The sequence below is a fragment of the Neovison vison genome, chromosome 3 (genome assembly GCF_020171115.1).
Source record: "Neovison vison isolate M4711 chromosome 3, ASM_NN_V1, whole genome shotgun sequence".
In the NCBI taxonomy this organism is placed as follows: domain Eukaryota; kingdom Metazoa; phylum Chordata; class Mammalia; order Carnivora; family Mustelidae; genus Neogale; species Neogale vison.
The window spans coordinates 17280775-17302961 of NC_058093.1; the positions used below are offsets into that span (position 1 = coordinate 17280775).

General features: G+C 45.8%; 1 protein-coding gene across 4 annotated transcripts in view; it reads left to right on the plus strand.

The window, feature by feature from the left end:
- The first annotated feature begins 19946 nt into the window (after positions 1–19946).
- Positions 19947–22187, plus strand: part of NRP2 (neuropilin 2) — a 114257-nt gene continuing 112016 nt past the window's right edge. For all 4 annotated transcript variants that reach the window (XM_044241398.1, XM_044241399.1, XM_044241400.1 and 1 more), the window contains exon 1: positions 19947–20691. In XM_044241398.1, coding sequence (XP_044097333.1) covers positions 20619–20691 — 73 coding nt within the window. In that variant the 5' untranslated portion in view covers positions 19947–20618. The remainder of the gene's footprint in view (positions 20692–22187) is intronic.

Here is a 22187-nt window from a genome sequence, read left to right on the forward strand (position 1 = left end):
TCTAATTATGAGCCAATAAATTCCCATTTTTCCTGAGTTAATTTGGGTTGAATACCTATTCCTTATAATAGTAAAATATTTGGTTAATTCAGCATAAACTTACCAATGGAGAATAGACAAGATTTATCTGTTCATCCTGGGGGGAAGATAAGTCACAAAACTCCAAACCCCATGATTGGATGAAACAGTTATTTTGTGAATCTCTTCATAGTATCTATACCACAGAGAGAAAAGATGATGTGAAATAACTATTTTTTAAAGAGAATATAGTCCGCTTCCTTACAAGTCGGTTGGGTGTCATTAGATGTTTGGTGTCTATTTTCTCTACCTGCTCCTTATAACACAAGGCACTTTGTCAACCAGTGACTGTTCTCCTGATGCAAAGTCCTGTGTTTGGGCTTCCCCCTCTCTTCCGCACCTGCCCCATCAGAAGCCTTCCTTCTCATCTCTTCCTCTCCATTTGTATCGTATTAATCTCAGTAGGGTTGGTGCTGTCCCATGGGGAGATTGAAAGCTCCTTGGGGACAAGTTTGGAACCTCTGAAAGCAGAGCACACAGCTTGATACATCGTAAGATCTTTAATTTCCTCATTGAGATCGACTGGGACATACTGCTTATTAGATTTAAGGGAAAGCCAAGGCACAGAAAGATGATATTTTTTTATTCTGAGAACAACCTGGTCAGGCACTCGAAACATTTAAGTGTCATTGACGGGTGTGCGAGTGTGTGTGTGTGTGTGTGTGTGTGTTTTAACTCGCAGGATTTTTGTTGACTAGGTCGGGGTATATGCATACTTGGGAGCATGACGACGAGCTCCAGCTCTGATTCCAGATGACCTGGGTAGGAATCCTGAAACACTGTGTGACTTTGGGCTAATTATGGTCTCTCTGTGTCTCATTCTCCTTATCTGTAAAATTGGGCAAAAAATAAGGTTACCTTGTTCTTGTGAAAATTCAATTGATTTGTGCCAGGAGAGCAGATAGTATAGTGCCCAGATCATAGCAAATACTCAAAAAACATAGACTAGTATTCTTAAGGGTACAATCTGCCTCAGAGTATGCATTCAACTCCGGGTGTGCGGACACAAAATCCATCCGTTCTACAAGGCACACTTCAGAGATTTTCTGACCGCTCCGCCTGTGGAATCAGGTGTCGCTTCACCGCGCTGAATCACCGTCCTGCGGGGATGGGCAGCAGGTGTCACACTCGTGAAAGCCCATGACGGTGTGTCGCCACCACGGCGAGTCCCAGATGGTATTCCGAGACGCGGTTATGAAAACCAGCGAGAAGAGACCTGGGACACCCATCAGGCTTCAGTTAAGAATCACAGAGCGATTCTCTTCGTTCTTGTCAATGTTTTTTCTGGCTTGTTACCTTCCCGAACGTTTATTTTTCTTTATCGTGTCCCAGCGGTAGGTTTTTCGCTGTCTCTGTTTGGACATAAACCTCCACGTTTTCGCCGACTTCCTTCCCCGCCGGCCCTCATCTGATCTTTATTTGCATCCCTTTGCTTGCGTGAGAAACGTCGTCGTTCATGAGTGTCAAGTGGATGAAACAATTCTCACGGTAAGGCAAGTTTATCTGTCCTCCGGGGCTCCCAGAAGGTAACTTCTGACCTACATGCGCTGCCTTCGTGGGGCTTTGAAATGCGTTCAACTTGCTAACGAGTCAGAGAGTATTTACAGAGGAGCGATGAGTCAAATGGGGAACAGGAACAGATGGAGAAGAGCCCGTTGTCATGCTTCAAGAGTCCATTTCCCACACTGGAACGCATCAAAGCCTGGCGGTATATGCTGCGTCAGGTCACCCACATAGTATACAACTGATTTAATTTACTACCAAACGCTTTGTTTTGCCATTACAGGATCACAAATGGGCCCCCAAAGAGGCAGTATTGGAACGTAAGCCAGGGCAAGGAGCCAGCCAGACATGAGTTCTAGTCCTCATTAGAAAACTCCTTCCACGCTTTACAAATCCTCTGCGGCCGTTCTGATCTGTGACAGAGACCCTGACACCACTCTGGTCTGCGGACTTGTCTTCCGCTTACCTCGCTGTGGTGTGCCACTTCCCGGGCAGATTCTAGAGCGTGCTGAGACCATAAAGGAAATTGACCTCATGCCTTTGGGTGCTGAAGTGACATCAGCTCCACTGCCCCATATCCTGCCTTCTCCACTGTGAACTCACTGCTCTAAAAACGGAGCTCGGTGCAGCTACAGAAGGGCCTGGAGAGGATGCCTCTCGACACGTTTCCCCACAAGGCCTTGAAGTTAAATCTCCCGCAAGCTCTCGGAGCAAATTGTCAGCGATCCACTTAGCCGGCCCTACACACCTCAGCTGCCTCTACTGGATGAGGGAAATTGCTTTCAGGGATAGATACATCTCAAGAAAGTTGGCTACAAAATGGATTTCTATAAAGAGAATTCCATTTTCCCCTGGCTTCCATTACAAAATTGGAAAATTTGTCACGCTGGGCTGGGGGGGTGGGGAGGGGGAGGGAATCCTCTCAGGAGACTAAAATGAACATTTGGGATGAAAAAGAAATTAACGTAAAGCCACAGCAATGGCTCATCTCTTGTTGGAATGCACCAGTGCCTGCTGGGAACCACCTAATGGTTCACTTTTCTTTTGAACCATTTCCAGCATTTTGTAGAAGTGTTGGAACTCCTGAAGCTTATACACACTGCCAGTCCTTTTCCCTCCTCACTCAATCTATTAGAATTATCCCCATGATGGAAGGTTCCATTTCCGTGGTCTTGAGCCACTCAAAACCGGCTAGTGCTCACTCCTACTGGTTGAACATGGCGTCTGGCAGCAACGTAACATTTTATTCGTTCATTCCCTTATTCATACCCTGCTTTACCCCTATAAAGAATTTGATGTGGCGTATACGGGTAAAGATGATAAAATGGTATGTTTGCATTTCCGATTTAGTTCTATTTGTTTGCCCTAATTAAGTCAATTTTGACATTTTAATGTCATAAGTTATAGCACTGAATAATAAATATTAATCTGTTTGAGCTGGAAGAGTTTGAGAGGTCATCTAGTCCTACCTCCCACCGAATAGAGCTTCTGTCAAATCCTGTCCAGTGAAGTGGAGAGAAATTTCTACTTCAGCTCTATCACAAATTATTAAGAAGCCGCACAAAAGTCTTTCCCAAAATGGTTCATGAGAAGCCTGTATTGCTGACGTGAAACTTGGCGCTTTCCACTGAGTGGAGAAAAGTTTGAGTGTCTTTGGGAAGACACCGTCGTAAGGAACCTGTTAAGTTCCCACTGCCACTATCAGACAACGGGGTTTTTTTCTCTTAATAGGAATACCTGGGACATTTCTATCTTCTTGTTCAGTTTCTGTCCCTTTTAAAATTCCTGGAAAAGCAAGAGTTTTTGTTCTCTGAACCCGAGCCCCCTCTCCACCCACGCCCACCTCCAGATTGAAACTGCTCATCTCGTGATCTACCCTGACTCAGTGGAATTTCCTGTACTCTGTCCATGGAATCCCTCTGCCCCAAACTTCCCCTTTTCTGGGTCAGTTCCCCCAGTTATTTCCTCTTTAAAGACTTTGTGAATAAGGCACAGAGTCCTTTGCTTGGCCCCACAAGATGTGACTACAGCTTTCCTGTGGGGAGAGGAACTATGGGCAGGAACATTGGTCTAACAGCTTAACCAGTCGGGTGATTGCCAGAGACCTCCCCTGATCTCCCTACTCAAGGCCAAGGACACGTCCTTCAGGCAAGGACACACTTCCTTCAGAGTGTCTATGTCCCATTCCATCTATCATGTTGTCCCAGGATCACAGGGAGCACCCGTACAACCTAAAGAAAGTTTGAACAATCCACGTCCAAGAGATCATGCCGTCATAACCCCAGAGTCAGCGTGACTTACACGGGAAGATGTGGGTCTTGCTCTCAACACACATCGGCATGGCTAATCTACAGCTCAGCTCTGCCCTTTGTTTCCCCTCATGCTGGGACCCAGCTTCATGGGGCAGCCCAGGGCTGACACCTGCCATTCTCTTGCCAGAGGCAAAGGGCAACGGCTGAACCTCACGATGGCTCTCCGAGAGTCGGCTTGCAGGTTACACTAGGTCACTTCCGCTCAGTTTCCAATGGCCAAAGCACGTTCATAGCCAAGTCTGATGTCAAAGGGGCGGAGATGTGTACTCTCCCTTAGAGAAGGCACTGCACCCCGCAGGGCAAAGGAAGGCCATATCATCCTTCTGCAGTTAGTGAGCTGAATAATTGCAGCAATAACATGACCTATCTCAGCGACACTAAAGTTTGGGGGAAAGTCCACAGAGGAGCTAACCTGCTCATTCCAACCACACATTGACATGGAGTTCCACTGTCCAGATTTTGGGGGCACCCCCTTGCTGCTATTTCTTCTGGTGGCACTGAGTGTCCTTCAGGGAATTTCTTATCCCTTCTTTACGCTCCTCATCTCTCTCTCTCTCTCTCTCTCTCTCTCTCTCACACACACACACACACACACTCACACACACACACACGGCAACGGGGTCTTCTTCGCTCTCTCAAATTCCCTACACCCCCTTCAGTCCCAGACTGTCGTCCTTCCCAAAGCCTCCTCTTGTGTGCCTTGGAAATCGTTAGGGTCACGAGGGACAGATGTTCTTGCCTGTTCTTGTTTCCTCTGTTGGGTAAGGCGACAGGAAAGTTTCCAGTCCTTGTGGTGAGAGAAGGAAAGAAAGACATCGCTTGGGCTTGACTCTAACCGACAGATTTCTGTCATTTGCTCCCTGGTTTCCTTCACTTGCGGTCACATTCTGAGTAGATCAGGAATCTCACTGCAGAGGGTATCTTCTGCCCACAGGTTGCCCTGAGTTTATAGATGAGTTTCATATTCTCCCTGCTCACAGGGCTTTTGTATCTTCTTCGGCTAAAAGGGTATCTGCCTCCTTCACAACCTTTGGTTACATACAAATTACTTTTCTGTTTGAGTCATCCTTAAGAGATGTGCCCCAGGGTGGCACTTTGAGGATGTGTCAGTGTGTGTGTTTGTGCGTGTGTACTCTGGTTTTCGGCTTTTTCTTTACTTGTTTTCAGCACTAAGTAGAGTCACTTCTGCCAGCCGGTCACACAGAAGCCACAGGGCACGCGTCCCATCCACTGAGTCATCACACTCCCCTCCCCCCATCACCACATTTTCCTCTCTCGTCCACCAGTACCATTGTTTCTTTATATTCCTCAGGACCGTCCCCCCATCCAGAAGGAGCTCTGTCCAGAGGAGCATTTTCAAAGTGCTCTGTCTGCATGTGCTTCTCCCAGCATCGCAGGATTTCACAGCCCTGTTTAAGGGAAATAGTCCGAGTTTGTTACCGCACACTGATACATACGTTCAGATGATCAATGCTGATGTGCCCCAGAACCTTTACTTTTCAGTTTGCCCAACTGCCTTTTTATAGTCCAAGAGCTCCAGCCCGAGCCCCACGTCCACGCCCAGTCTCCCCTGAGCAACGCCACGGGGTCCGTAACAGCGTCTCTGGGGGAAAAGCACCTTGTGACTGGCCCAAAGCCAGACTCTAATGCCACGCAGGTACACAACTGTCTTGGTTTTCACCCCGGAAGGTCATGACCTTTGACCTTCACGATGTTTGCATGGCTGCCCCTGTGCTTCACCCTGCTGCTTTGGGACAAATGGCTCTAACCTATAAATGGCCAGGCTCTTTTCTCTAAAATATGGGTGACCATTGGAAATCGTGTAACGCTAACCCCCGCTGAAAGGACACACATCGAGAGATGGCTGTTGACACAAATGTCCGGTGAACAGACGCTTCATGGACCCACGGAGTAGAAGAAAGCTTCGTCTTCCAGGGAGACCTATCTATTCCAACCCCCTCATTTTCCAGAGGAAGACACAGAAACCCAGAGCACGGAGCACAACTTGCTTGCAGAGCCGCTGAATGACAGAACATAGACATCCTCTCCCTTAAAAGAATGTTCTTTCTTTTTTCCATTGGACATTCTTTTCTGCTTTGTCGAAGATTAGTTGACCATAGCCTCTTCAATAAATGGTGTTGGGAAAATTGGACAGCCACATGCAGAAAAATGAAATTGGACCATTTCCTTACATCACACACAAAAATAGACTCAAAATGGATGAAGGACCTCAATGTGAGAAAGGAATCCATCAAAATCCTTGAGGAGAACACAGGCAACAACCTCTTCGACCTCAGCCGCAGCAACATCTTCCTAGGAACATCGCCAAAGGAAAGGGAAACAAGGGCAAAAATGAACTATTGGGATTTCATCAAGATCAAAAGCTTTTGCACAGCAAAGGAAACAGTTAACACAATCAAAAGACAACTGACAGAATGGGAGAAGATATTTGCAAACGACATATCAGATAAAGGACTAGTGTCCAAAATCTATAAAGAACTTAGCAAACTCAACACTCAAAGAACAAATAATCCAATCAAGAAATGGGCAGAGGACATGAACAGACATTTCTGCCAAGAAGCCATCCAGATGGCCAACAGACACATGAAAAAGTGCTCCATATCACTCGGCATCAGGGAAATACAAATCAAAACCCCAATGAGATATCACCTCACACCAGTCAGAATGGCTAAAATCAACAAGTCAGGAAATGACAGATGCTGGCGAGGATGCGGAGAAAGGGGAACCCTCCTACACTGTTGGTGGGAATGCATGCTGGTGCAACCACTCTGGAAAACAGCATGGAGGTTCCTCAAAATGTTGAAAATAGAACTGCCCTGTGACCCAGCAATCGCACTACTGGATATTTACCCTAAAGATACAAACGTAGTGATCCAAAGGGGCACGTGCACCCGAATGTTTATAGCAGCAATGTCCACAATAGCCAAACTATGGAAAGAACCTAGATGTCCATCAACAGATGAATGGATCAAGAAGATGTGGTATATATACACAATGGAATACTATGCAGCCATCAAAAGAAATGAAATCTTGCCATTTGCGACAACATGGATGGAACTAGAGCGTATCATGCTTAGCGAAATAAGTCAAGCAGAGAAAGACAACTACCATATGATCTCCCTGATATGAGGAAGTGGTGATGCAACATGGGGGCTTAAGTGGGTAGGAGAAGAATAAATGAAACAAGATGGGACTGGGAGGGAGACAAACCATAAGTAACTCTTGATCTCACAAAACAAACTGAGGGTTGCTGGGGGGAGGGGGGTTGGGAGAAGGGGGGTGGGGTTATGGACATTGGGGAGGGTATGTGCTTTGGTGAGTGCTGTGAAGTGTGTAAACCTGGCGATTCACAGACCCGTACCCCTAGGGATAAAAATATATGTTTATAAAAAATAAAAATTTAATAAATAAATAAATAAATAAAAGAATGTTCTTTCTGCTTTACCATGCCCCCTTCGTGGGCTAAGCATGGTGATTTTTTTCCAAGCACCAAAAAACCAACAAAAAGATACTTGAGCTACTCCTCTTTTTGAGAACATTATGTGACCAGGAATGGCAACTTGTCCCCATTTAGATAGGAGTTGGTTTATTTAACTTCGTTCCCATCAGAACTCAGTGGTTCTCCCTACCAAAGCACAGCCTATCTGCCTGGTCCTGGAGAGATCTTGTCACACCAACAATCAACAAGTTATCACTCAGGTGAGGAAAACTTACTATCCAGGTACATCATACCTGGGTCTTTCCGCCTCTAGGACAGTCTACCTATGTGATCTGCACTCCCAGAGAGGCCGAAGGAGGAGCTTTCTCCAGGCATGGTCCCATCTACCCCCAAAAGCAATGATGTGCTTAATAAATACTATTGTAAGGTGATACGTTTTTACTACAGCGGTGATAGCTGGGCTTGTTCTGTTTTGTTTTTTAAAAGATTTTATTTATTTATTTGACACAGAGAGAGATCACAAGTAGGCAGAGAGGCAGGCAGGGAAAGAGGGAAGCAGGCTTCCCGCTGAGCAGAGAGCCCGATCCGGGGCTCCATCCCAGGACCGGGGCTCCATCCCAGGAATCTGAGATCATAACCTGAGCCAAAGGCGGAGCCTTAACCCACTGAGCTACCCAGGTGCCCCTTGTTTTGTTTTTTTAATCAACATCCTCATGCCAGACCCCAGTTGGACCAGCGGATGCTGATTTGTGGTCTCTTGTAAGATTTCTCTTTGGGATCTATTACCAAGTTCTTTCGTTGGTGCATGAGTAAACAGATCGTGTGGAGAGGTGGGGAGAGCAGGAGTTTGAAGTCTGAACATTGCCCTGTGGTGAAAGGACAGTACTTGGTTTAGAGTTTAATTTCCTCCCAGCCAGCAACTCTTTGCGTGATAAATAAGTTACCATTCCCGTACACATAGGCAGAAAGACAATCTACACAACTCTGGGGCAGGGGAAACCTGTTTATTTTGCAATTAGCAAACAGTGAAGGGTCTTGTCTGGACCGTGTTGTGAGGGTCCCGGACTTTGACCCTCTCCACTGACAGTGGGCATCTCCTCCTCGTTAAATAATCCTCCTGCCACCACATTTTAAGAGTCGGAGAATTTTTTTTTTTTATTAACTCTAATAAACAGCATAGCAGCATTTGTTCAAATCGACTTTTTCAAATTCCTTTCAATGGATGTGGGGTTGCTCCCACATGTTACTCTTGAAAGGATCAAAATACAAAAGCTATCATAACAGTATTTCTGCTGGAATTGCCCTGGTGAGCATTTTAAAAATAGCAGCAGAAGATGCTTTGATTTTTTTTTCCTCATCGTGATGTTGCAAAAGAACCTAAATACAGTTTTGCATTTGTTTAACTGAAAGCTGCCATTTCTCAGTGTCAGTTAGATGTCGAGTCCCAAAATGATGAGCACAGTTAACTTCAGTTACCAAAAAAAAAAAAAAAATTATATGAGTCTTAGCATATTTTTACCAGTGTGTCTTTGTTAAAATGATTCTACGAGAGAGTCTGCAAGAAGAAAATCTACAAAAATTGGAATTAGGGAAATACATGGGATGGGTTTGGAATTGACATAATTTCTATTTAGCAATGCAAAATAAATAAATAAATGTCAATACATTGAATTTCTCTGGCTGGAACAAATTCATCATTAGTCACAGAAGCAATAAAAACAAAAATAATAACACCAATAAAGACCATAAAATGGTGCAAAGGCCTTTCATGAGTTTTTATACATTTTATACATTTTGTTCTAAATAGTGCCTTCAGAACTGATCCCACACAAGTATGTTTTAGTTAGTTCCAGATCAATCTACACCTACAGGACAGATCCTGGGATCTTTATTACCTCAAAATATATGCTTTCCCCAAGCGGTGCCTTCTTTTAGATTATTTATAATATATTTCAGCTCACAAAAATGTGATTTTTTATGTCTTAGCTCAAGAGCACATTTTTGCCTGAACCACGGTGCCCTCAGTGGAGGCTCAGCCATACCCACCACGTTGTCTTGTGTTAGGCAAGCTGTTGCAATGTGACTGGGGTACCAGGATGCTGATATTTCTTCTGTGTCTGCTTTGCTTTAGGGAAGACAGGAGGGGATGGATTCAGAAGGTTGGGTGTAGCAATCCTAAACTCTGAGTCAATTTGCCTGGCCGTGGATTTCAGGCAATTAAGGAAATGGACTTGAAAATTAACTCATGGGTATGTGCGTTGGGCCTTGAGCGGGGTCCATTGACTCTTGCCTTCCTTAAGGATGATGTATCATTGATTCCTCAATGGGATCGCCTCGGTCTGGCTCCCCTATCCCGATGGACGTCAACAAGGGATCCAGGGAGGGAAGGATGGAGGACTTGGATCATCTATTTCTAATCAAATGTATAATTTTTAAAAATGATTCTGAGACTCAGAAACTTACTATTTAAGCCATAACTAAGGGGAAAATCTGTGTTACAATAAGAACACTACGGCTTTGAAAAAGCTGTCTTAAGAAATGAAACCTCTTGTGATGAAATATAATTTGAATGAAATATAATTTCATTCATAAAACTTCCTCCAGTTTTAGGAAGACAGAATTATCTGGATCCCCCAAGAACAAGAAATAAAAAAATTTTCCCACTAATTCTTTTCTTTCTTTACACATTCTAAAACTTTATTGAATTACATTTATAAGTGAGAAGAAAGCAGTTTACCCTACTTGGGAGAAGAACATGTTAAGCTCTTTTTTTTTAATTTATATTTTTTTGAAATCTTAACAGAGTTTCTGAACATTCTAAGAAAAGACAGTTCTTAGCATCACAAGGGCAACAGAATTTTGAATTTGGTTTGTAAGGCTGGCATTTGGGAATATATAATAAATTATTTTGATATTTTGGTAAGTTATTTGGTAATTCATATTAAGTTGGTATATTTAAGACCCAGTACATAAATCTCATGTTTTCATTAATTCAAAAACATTTGTCATGTACCTGAAACTGGGCTAAACACTCTGATGAAAATAGACAAAAAGTAGTAGCAATGCTACTGTTTACTCAATAATGAGTAAAATCAAGCAAGAACCATGCTCCACTGAGCCCCTGCTATAAAAATATAATGGGGACACCTGGTTGGCTCAGTGGGTTAAGCCTCTGCCTTTGACTCAGGTCATGATCTCAGGGTCCTGGGATTGAGCTCCACGTCGGGCTCTCTGCTCAGCGGGGAGCCTGCTTCCTCCTCTCTCTCTCTCTCTCTCTGCCTGCCTCTCTGCCTACTTGTGATCATTCTCTGTCAAATAAATAAATAAAATCTTTTTTTAAAAATGTAATGAAATCTTAGAATTTGAGAGCTTACAAATATTTTACAGATCACAGATTACAACCCTCAGAACAAAACACATTTTCTTGTGACCCAGAACACTTGTGTCTATGTGTCTATGAAACATACGTAAAGGGAAACCAGTTTCATGAACAATGTGTACTCTGATCTTATTCTGATCTATTGCATTTTTTTTTAAATGTTGACCACAAACTTTTAAGTTGATTTTGTAACTCACTAAGGGAGCTCATCCTGAACTTTGAAAGACACCAATATGGTACAATCCCCTATCTTAATGATGAGAACCTGAGTTAGGTCACGTGCTTATGGCAGAGGCTTGGTTTGTGGAAGGGCCAGCCCGGATTTCCTGTCTGTTGGCATATGGGTCTCTATCACGTTATCTTATTTTGTTTTCTTCTTAGAAACTCACTATCACCTTCTGAAATGATCACGCTCATTGCTGACTGGAGTGTTACCGGCCTCTCCCACTAAGAGAACACTGTCTTCATTGATGATTCACTATTACTCCCCCGATGCAAAGCTTGGCATACAGTATGTGCTCAATAAATATTTTTTCTTTGAATCAGTGAGAGCCCTAAACTGACCCTGCTTTCTCTCACGTGCAGACTCAGCAGAATGGTGGGGTAGGGCCAAGGCTTTGAAATAACAACGTGCCCTGGATGAGTAAGGAAGTAGCCTCACAAAAGAGAATGGCTTTCATGACACAAGGCATACTCAGTGCCAGGGAAAAAGCTAGAACCAGGAACTAGGTCTCTGACCCCCGTTCGGGGGGCCCGGGTTAGTTCCCTCTGACATGTCTGTCCTACATTGTCAACCTAATTATTCATGTTATCAGGCTGACTTGCCCTAGAATACGCCTCCCCCCCGCCGTGCAACTTTCCCATTTTCTAAGAGCTGGAGGAGCTCAGGGCTTAGGAAGCCCCAGTCTTTGTGAGAATACTGCCAGTCGGGTATGGCTACCGGCACACTTCCAGATGTGTTGAAAGGTCAGAAATTACATTTACTTCTTCTAAATTATGATCAAATCAAAAGGGAAATCAAATGGGAAGTGTTTTCACATCCTAGCTCCTGGCCAAATTCTAATAAAGAGACAAACTCGCTTTGTCATTTAACTTTGGGGGACTTGTTTAAAGGAAGCAAACTGCTTCTGGTCAGAGAGGTTTTTGTTTGGCCAGATTTCCTGTTTGGATTTTTTAAACTTCTTAGAAACTAAACTCCAGGACTCCACGTCAAAGAAAGGAAGAACGAGAATGGGCTACAGAGAGCTTGCGACCAGAGGCTACAGAGGAAAGTTAAGTTCTGCAAGAATGACCCGTGTTTTCAATAATGCGCGTCACAACTCAAGCACAGTCTGTCAAAACTCCAGGGCCTGCTTGACAAAGCCCCGGCTTCATCGGGCACATGGTTTAGCGGGTCCTAATGACAAGTGCACTGTGGGCTTTTCCTTTCATAGCCCAGCTGGCTCGAAATGTCCCCTGTCCATTCCGAGCCTTAGTAAATACGGGAATCTAACAACTGTGATGGAAGGTTGAGAGGAAGTGCCTTTGATTCTAAAACAAAAGTTTTCACTGGATTTTTGCCTCAGTGACGTTGGGTATTGTGTTTGTCAGTATTCTGTCCTCTGAATCAGATTAAGCCAATAATAAATACAGGATGGCCAGCCATTCTGCGCCTTCCCTAGTGACCCTCAGCCGGGGCTTCCTCACGTCTCTCCTGTCTCCTTCATAGGAAGTTTGGATTAGAAAGAGAAAAGGAGACTAAGCTAAAAGTGATCGTATTTACTGTGCTCTAGAAACAATTTTCCGTTTCGTATTATCCCAGCATAAATGTTGCCCCTGCATTCCATTCACAATGCAAAACATCAGGGTACAGAACTCCCATGAGGGCTTGTTTCTGCCTAATGTACCCAGGGGGAAAGCCTAGAAAACATTAAAGCAGTAGCTAGGAGCTTTAATGAAGTTAACCTGCTGAAACCAGGGGAGGTTTGCCTGAACTACACCTGAAAGCACTTTGATTATGGCATCAGCTTCAAAAGAAACCCATTCCCTCATTTCTGAGCTCTGCTGCATTGAGAAATAGAATTGCACCTTTATATTCAGGCTAATTTTGCTGCCTTGCTGAGGGCTGAAAGCATTCTGAAGCATTCTAAAGCTGTAAGGGAGGCAGACTTCTCCTTCCAGTCCCCCACCCCCACCCCACATCACAAGCCCAAATGGACAGAAGGTGCTGTCAACTCTCAGGTCCTAAGAATGTAAAGTCTAGTATGATAAATGCCTTCCGGTCAGAAAAAGATAACCTCCCACTTTCTGTTAACATTGAGCCAATACAGGCTCTACAGGTTTGCCAAAAAAAAAAAAAAAAAAAAAAAAAAAAAACCAAACCTTTGTTAATTTCCCCTCTCTTTACACTTAACCTTCTTTTAGCTTTTTAATGTAACCTCCTTCTCCATTTCCTTTCACTTTGTAATGCTCTGCTGTTGTGTATTTCCGCTTTCCTTTTCCTTTTTTTTTTTTTTTTTTTTTTTACTTTTGCTGATGTCGCGCCTTAATGTTCCTTTCTCATTTCCTTGCGCATCTCTTCCTCTTGGATTTTAGTTCAGCCTGTGCTCCTGCGGTTTTCTTTTCTGGTCCCAGCTGCCCCCTAATGGTTTTCAAGATCATTACTGCTTAGGGGTAGGGAGGGAAGAAAAGAGAGCTGGAGAAAAACATAAAATGTGTTTTTTCTCGTAACTTGGAACATAGTATCAATAACTCTGGAAGGATATTGACCGCCAAAGGGTATCAAAGGGGAGGTTGAAATGGAGAGGTAAATTATAGAATTGGGGGTTCGGGTCGGAGGGCAGCTTGGGCTTTCACTGAGTACTTTTTGTGCTGTTCAAAATTTTTTTTTAATGATCTACATGTATCACTTATTTTCTCTTTAATTTAGAAAACAAATAGAATCCCAGCCTGGAGATACCTCTACAAATAATCTTTCCTTGCGGAAAGCAGGAATCATTCCAAGCCTCTTTTCCACCACCGCCCCACCCCCACAGGGATCCAGTCCTGATACTAAAGCTGATTGGCAGCTCAGTAAACTGCGTAGGAGTAAATATGAAGGAGGAGAGTGGGAACTAATGACTAGGGTGGGTGTGAATTAACCCACCCTGCAGTCTCCTCAATCGCAAAAGGTCAGCTCCCTGACTCTCTTGCCTTTCCATCACGACTTTCATGCTCAAATTAGCAGCTATTGCGGTGATAATGTAACAGTCACCTGACATGTAGATGTCTAATTAAGACACCATAAGTCACAGGTTATAAATTCAAAAACAGCAATAACCAAAAAAAAAAAAAAAAAAAAAAAAAGAAGAAGAAGAAGAAGAAAGAAAGAGATCCCTTGTAAATCTACAGAGGTTTGATAGGGTAGGTCTGCACAGGAACTAAGGAAAAAGCATGTGCACACATGGATATAAGATTCAAGGTTCTAAGAATGTTAGTCTATACATTTAGTGAGAGACTGGGAATTTTCAGTTCAGAGTAAGATTCACCTGAATGGTAGAAAATTTCAGATCACAACCCTAAAATGTCCAGTCGCATCACCTATAAATGTCATGAAGTTATAAATAAGCTCTTGGCTTTTGTTTGTGATTGTCAAGTGGAATCTCTTTCTCGTTTTGTTTTGGGTTTTTTGTTTTATTTTGGTTTGGTTTTCTTGAAGATCTAGAAAAGGACTTTGTCCAAAAAAAATCTCTCTTTTGAAAGCCCTGTCAGGATACCTAACATACTATTACTCACTCTTTGAGAAAAGGTACTCAAATAAATACTGTGATAATGGAATATACAATTAAGCCCCAACCATGCATTAATGTCTTCCTGGGGGATAAATGGCTGTTAATTTTAATTACTTAGGGTGGCTATGAAATTTGAACTAAAACAGTTTTAAATTTATGAATGAGGAGGGAGTCAGGAAATATTCCTAGCCAAAATCCAAAACTGTAAAGGGATAGAAGTCATTCAAACTAACCCCTTCACTTCTACAGGTGAGGAAACTGGTCCCAAATGAGTTAACAGAATTTCAAGGACACTCAAGGGCAGCAGAGACCTAAGGTCCATCTGTCCTGACCTCAGGTTTCTGCTGCCCCAACCTGCTTCTCTATACCGAGGCCCAGAGCTGAGGCCAGGAGCCCGGGGAGCTCTGTGGAGTGTCTGGTTCCCAGTGAGTGCTCTGGAAAAGTCATCCAAGAGAACACAGACGGAGCACAGGATGATAGATAATAATATGATCCAGCCCTTCTCTCCTTGCCAAACAGACACCAAACATTTTCAAATGATACTTCTGTTCATACTGGGATTCCCTTTTTGGTGAACAAGCAAAATAGCCTCAGCGACTTGCATAGAGAGACTACATGCCTGTCCATGGGCTTCTGTGGGAAATCTCCAGTTCTGGTATTCGAGTATCTAAAGCTGAGCTGTCTCACATGGGAGCTGCTAAACACAAACGGAATCTGTATTTTTTTTCAGGGGATCTGAAACATGTTTAAGAAAGTTAAAAACAGTTTAAAATTCAGCTCCTCAGTCACATGGGGCACATTTCAAAGGCTCATTCGCCACGGGAAAAGTACAGATCGCTCCTTCGTTGCAGAAAGTTGTATTGGAGGATTCTGTTCTGAAGAGAAGGGTTGATGGGGTTCCTGATGCCTCAAATGTACAAAAATCAGTGTGGCCGAGGGAGATCTGCCTCATTAAGCCAAGCAGACTAGAAGGAGCTATGTGCCTCCTTTAGTTTCCTTTGCCAAGGATTCCGGGATATTTGAGTGAATTTTGCACATTTTGCTTACTTTTTTGTTTTTTGGTTTTTTTTTTTCCCACTTGTAAGGTTCCATCCTACCTGATCTAGTGTCCATGTCCAAAAAAGAGATGAGATATAGACACAATTTAGAGTAAAGGAGATTTTGATATTTTATGGAAGTCTGTAAAGATTCTGGGAACCCACCAAAGGTCAGATCAAGTAGAAACTACTAAGTAGTATTCAAATGTATTGAATCAAAGAAAAACGTTGTTTAAGGGGTGAGTGGAGGAAAAAAAAAAAAAAACAAAACCCAAAACCTATTGACCAGAAACCTGGACTTCACTTCAAACAAAAGAGAGGATAAAAAATGAGGACTTATTCTTAACTTAACTGAGGCTTTGCCTCTGAGACAGATGTAGCTAAATATTAACCAGGGCAATGCAGTAAATTACAGATTAAGACGCAATTATGCCTGGTATCTCCCCCTTTCAGGGTGAGAGCTTATCAGCGGCGGTGCTCAGATAAGGGGAAGCACCATGTGACAGGTGGTGTCTATTGTGGGTGGAAGCACGAAACTTCTGGAGCCTTTGGGTTCCGTGTTCCCAGAAGGCAAGACCCAAATGTCTTAGTTGCCTGCACACCTCCTGCATAGTCATGCTTCCATGAGCGTTTAATAAGTACAATGTGATGAACACAGATGGAAAACCATACCTGAAGCAAACCTCTAGTAACAACCAATTGGTTGAGTGGGTTGGTGCTGAAAGGGCTGGATCCAGCTCCATAAACCCCAGCAGCTAGCACTTTGAACATGTTCTTGCAAACCTCCCACCCCCGAGATGTAGAGGCTCTTGGTGCTTTCAAAAAGCTCTTTGCTTTTGCTGCTAAATAAATGTCACAAGGTAAAGCTGGGAATACCACCGCTCTGGCATTTTAAGAGACATGTTCTTGGAGGCTTTTTCCAATGTTTTCCTTGAAACATCTACCCCCTATCTGAAAAGTGCCTGGAGAAAAAAATGTGGAGAAACACTTATCCAGGTATCCTTTGATGGGAGTACATGCATGGAAGGCTTGTGTAAGTGTAACACCTCAGAATAGAGGTTTCCAATGGCTGGCCAGCTGTGCATTTGCGTCAGAATCACCTAAAATGTGTCTTAAAATAGAGATTCCCAGACACCACCCTAGATCCAAGGAATCTGATTTGCAGGAAGATGGTGCCCAGAGATCTGAATTTTTAACAGTTGCTCTGGGTGATTCTGATGTGCCCTGGCCCTCAGGTGTGGGGTATCTAGCTGGGAACACCCATCTTTCCACTGGGGTGCGGCCAGGTTACAGCTTTCTCTTAGCATCTTTTACAAATCTGTTTTATGTTCCCCACATCCCTTCCTGTCAAAGGAATGGAATGTAGGATGGGATTATCTATTATTATTTCACAATTAAGGATAATGATGTGAAACGTCCCAGGTGAGTCAGGGACCCCGCCAGGAAGCTCAGACCCACTGGTTAGCCGATTTCTGGTTGGTTCAGTGTTTTCTCTCAACAAGCCCATCATTTTTATCCACGCTACTGGTCCTTTAGTAGGCAGTGTTTGTGGACTCCCAAAATAATGAATAAGTATGGAGCCTAGCTCCTCACCGCTGAACCTCTGGTCGAAGCTAAACCAACTACAGCCAAACCCCTGAGATTCCAAGTCTAGACAAAAATGGGCTGGCAGGTCTGAGCCAGTCCCAGGCTGGAGAATTTCCCTGGAGATTTCTTTTTCATCAGGCCCACGTGAGATTTGTGTTTAGTCCTTGGAAGTCCTGGATTAAAGAAATTCTAAGTCCTCCCTGGGCCCGTGGGCTCTTGTTCAGCGTGGTCTGGGGGGAGATCCGGTCTCTCTCTCTTTCCTGGTCTAATAAAGGGTTTTGAGCTCCAGGGAGTAAATGCACCATGGCCAGAAGCGCTACTGCAGGTAGAATTCGCATTATTTATTGAGTGCTGCCCCCTAGAGGATTAGGAGCGATCCGGCCGCCTGGAGTCCCCAGGGCTCTGAACCAGGCTCACCCTCTACCCAACTGCAGGAAATCAGGACTTCCTCGGGTGGATTGATGAGAAGTCTTGCAGCAGTCGCGCTGAGGACTGCCAGGAAGTAAGTAAGTTGGCTCCCTCTTTAGGAAGGACACCTCTGAAAAATTAAAACCCATCATTCTGGGAATCAGGTCCAGGAACAGAACACCGAAAATGACCCTTCTCCCTACCAGACCAAGGACCCTTGAAGCTGCCTGAGCGGGAACCCCAAGAGCAGGAGCCCAGAGTTGCCATTCTTATGCTTTCCCAAAGGGTTTCAGTGTACCTTTTCTCTCTCCTCCTCCTCCCTGTACCATTCACCTAAACCCTGGCTATAATGGTCTCAGAAACAGGATTCTTCCATATGGGCACTTGTTAGCACAAATGGCTTGGTACCCCTGGCGAGTCGTGGGAGGAGGTGATACTAAGTGACTTTCTTTATACAGGCTGTGTCTCTAGAGATAGTAGTGTTACTTGTCCTTAGGTTAGCGTCTTGGCAAGGATAGAAGCTGGGGTCTCTGCTGAAGGTTCAAAATCCAGGCTGCCTCTTTCTCCTATTAAATACTGGGGAGGGGCGGTCTTTCTTGACAGTTGATGTTTAAACAGGGGGGAAAAAAAGTAAATGTGGAGTTTTTAATAACGTAGATGTGCTCTCAAGCCAAGGGAATAAGGAGGGCATGAAGGAAGAGAGAGGGTTGGGGGTGGGGGATGAAAGGTAGCCTTTGGGCCAGCCAGGGGTTATGTTCCCTGGAAGAACTCACTAGGCCTCTGTTAAATACCCTTTCAAACCAGGCATCTGAGATTAACAGTGTGATACGGGGTCCGTGGATTTACACAGCACTGTAAAATCCCGCCGTGGCTTGGCTCAACTATTGCAAATCACTTCTGATTCAATTTTGTTTTGGTTATCTCAGTGTAAATAACAGTTAAGTGGGAGTTACAGATTTTTCAAACACTAAAAGTGATAAACAAAGCTAATGGCAAGTCCAGATAAGGAGGAAAACCACCCAGAAGAATCCACAAGTACAAGCAAAGGAATAAATGGGATCTTCAGATGTGTGTGTGCTTCTTGTCACCGAAACTTTATTTTTCTTCATCAGCCCAGTGGCAGAGAAGGTACACGTCAGTGTTATTTAGACTGTTCTTGTTGGAGTCTTTAGGATAATGTAGTAATAGGTGCTTAGTGAAGCAAGACAGTTTGGAATCCACAAAGCCATCCTCAGAAACAAAGATACAAGTGTTTCCCCAGCTGTTAGCTTACAACTCCCTCTAAACAGTTTTCACACCTCCATTTAAAAATAGTTGGCATAATGCTGTTTTCTTTCTCAGGCGCGCTGTGACCACATTTCCCTGGGGAAAAGGTGAATAGAAGCAGCTACAGTAGCATTCGGAGGAGAAGCCTTCACGTACCCGTACTTTGGGGGACGACTGGGGGGAATCCATTTTAATTACCTGAAAAATTCTTGGCATAAAGTCTCTCTTCTTCTGATAGTTACGAGTTAGGCGCGCAGGGAGACCTGAACCCTTACCCAGCGAGCAGAGGAGTCTGTTTGGGACACAACAAAGGACCCTAGTAGTAAACGCACGAGTGTTTGGGGTCTTATTCAGCCGGGGCCGACCGTGTGTGTCGCCGCCACGCACTGCTGCCTGTGCGAACGCATGGCTGAGCCGCCGCCTGGTTCCCAACACCAAACACCGCACGCCACCCAACTCCTCTTGTAACGCCATTGCGCGTGGCATTGTGCTGCCTCCTACGTGTGTGGCCTCGGAGCTCGGGAATTTGGGTGGGGGGCAGGGATTGCCCGCATTTCCTGCGGAGTCTCCCGCGGGCGGGGACGGCGCGGCCAAGGGCAGTGCGCCCCGGAGGTGCCCCGGGGCGCTCCCTCTCCGGGGCATTGCGCGCGGGCGGCCGGGCGCGGAGGTGCCCGGGGTGGGCGGGCGGTGCGGGTGGGAGAGGAGCGGCTGGATGGGAACCGCCTCAACTTTGATCGGGCCGCCGCTGGGCGGGGGTGGGGGGGTGGGGGGAGAGGGAGCCGCCGCCGCCCCGCCCGAGCCGGGTGCCGCGGAGCCGAGCTGTGAGCCGCGCGTCTCCGCGGCTGCCTCTTTAATCAGGAACACAGAAGGGGCGGGCCCTGAGCCGGCGCGTAATCGGATAGCTCTGCCGCGGCTCTGACATCCACATGCGGCTCGGCCTGAAAAGGCTGGGGGGAGCCGGAGGGGAAGCAGAGAAGGCGAGCGAGGCACTAGCCCGCAGCCCGCCCCCGGCACATCCTCAGACGCGCAGACCTCGGCGAGGCGCTGGGCGAGGTGGAGGTGAGGGCGGGCGCGAGCGAACTCGGAGAGGGGCTCGCGCACTCCCAGGCGATCCCAGCCGCCGCCGCCGCCCCGCCAGCAGCAGCCGCAGCCGCAGCAGCCACAGCAGCCGCCGCCGCCGCCGCCGCCGCCGCCGCAGCAGCAGCAGCAGCTTCTTGCCTCTGACTCCCCTCGTCAGGCTGGCCGAGCGGGTGTAGTCGCTGGGGAGGCTCCCGCTCGGGGAACCCGGCGACGGCAGGAGCTGGGCGGCCGCCTCCCACTCCGGCCGTCCGGCGGCGGCTGCCTCCGCCCGCGTGTCGGTCCCGGGTGCCGGGGGATGTGTGTCAGTTTACGCCTCTGAGATCGCACAGCTGCCTGGGGACCGTGGGATGCCCAAGCCAAGTCTGGGCTTTTCTTTTTATCGTCATTATTATTATTATATATATATTTTTTACGCTTGGCTTTCGGGAAATCTTCGTGATGTTGTAGGATAAAGGAAATGATACTTTGAGGAACTGGAGAGGACATAGATGCGTTTTGTTTTTAAGAGAGGAAACCCGTCCCCTCTTGCCAGCTTGCTCCCGCTTTGCTGATTTCAAGAGCTGCCCTCCTCTTAGTGAGGTGAGACTCCAGCAGGAATAAGGTGAAGACGGGCCGCCAGGACCCAGGAGGGAAACACTGACCATTAGAGACCTTTGCAGAAGACACTAAGGAAGAAAGCAAGAGAGAGGAAAACAAAAAGACTTAAAATTATACAAGAAATCTACAAATCCAGCTCTGGAGAAAGCCTCCTTCTCCAAAATGGATATGTTTCCTCTCACCTGGGTTTTCTTAGCTCTCTACTTTTCAGGACCCGAAGTTAGAGGCCAGCCAGGTAAGCCCCTGAAAGTTTTTCTGTTCATTTCAACATCTTTTCCCTTTAAAACCAACGGCTTATACGGGCCCCACGGAATGGCATAGAAAGAGGCTTCCTCTATTCTAAATAATTTAAAGAGAGATCCCAGCCGGCCCTTCCTATACCACCACCACCGCTCCTAAAACCCAACTTTTTTCCCCTACTAGGAGAGTGTGAGTGTGTGTGTGTGTGTGTGTGTTTTGAAACATAGACAGAATTTGGCGGTGTTCAGATGTCACATATGGACTGAATCAAAGGTTTAAAAATACTACAAAGCCTTTGCATTACAGTTTTGGGGATTTTTTCCCCCCTGTCTTGAAGCAGAACACATCTCCCTTGAGTTTCTTCAACCTAGCCAGTGAAATATAAATCATTTGCATTCTCTCCACTTAGCTACATTGAGCAATGTTAACTGAAGGGCTTGGGAAACACAAGAGTCTAGTTTTGGTTTTCCAGTGCTGTGGATTCTTTGCAGAATGTGTGGATATGCCTGGAAATCACAGGGCACAGGCTGGTGGAGCCAGTGGGCCTGCAGCTGAGCTAGGGGCCTGGGGCTGGGCGCTGCTGGCAACCGAGGCGGCTGGTCTTCCCCGCTCTCCTCCCTGCATTCATGTGTTTTCTGGGAAAGTAAATCATGTTCTTTTCAAAATTATTATTAGATAAAACAGACTGCGTCGCCTTCGAAGGTCTCTTACTCTTGTGAAGTGGTTAGAAACTTTTGAGTGGAATTTGTTCTCAACCGCTGCCAAAAAGGGTGTGTGGACAGACTGCAGAGATAAGGACTGCAAGGCCCAGAACAGTCTGGGGCCAGTATTTGGCAGCGCGCAGGAGGGCTGGCATGGGGCACACGGCCTGAGAAGGGATCGCTGAGTGCAGGGAATCCAGTGGGGCTTGCCTTTCCTTCCCCACACCACTCTCCCGAGAATGAGCCTCTCTCCTCTCTGAAAACAGTGTGGGGAATCTGACAAAACTCTTGGAAGCTGCTACAGGTGATTGAGATTGGGGAAACCGTCTATGGCGGAAACAGGGAATAGAGAAGAAGGAGATCAAGCCTTGGTGAAGTGCCCTTAGCGGAAGGCACTTCCAAGGCTAGGGCCGGCGGGCTGCCGGGCTAGGGCTAACCCCCTGCGGCTTCCTGGGCCCCTCCCCTCCATCACCGCGGCATAGGGGGTCCTGCGGGAGCCCAGAGGGGAAGCTGTTCGCCTGGTGCTCTGGCTCTCGCCGCCAACATACCCATTTAAGCTCGAGTGTTTAGTTGAAGGGAAGGAAGACTGAGGATCGCCTTTGCTATCCAGATCCACACGTTTGCTGCTCCTTCTCTGCCATAGAGCCGGTCTTCAGGGCAGCTGCAAATCGGATCAAAGAGATGGGCGCAGGTCTCACTTGTCTCCCCATCCCCTCTTGCCTTAATTCTAAGTTCCCAGCTTGAAGCGAAATTAAATTACCTCCCACAGACCTAGATGCTGCATAAATTA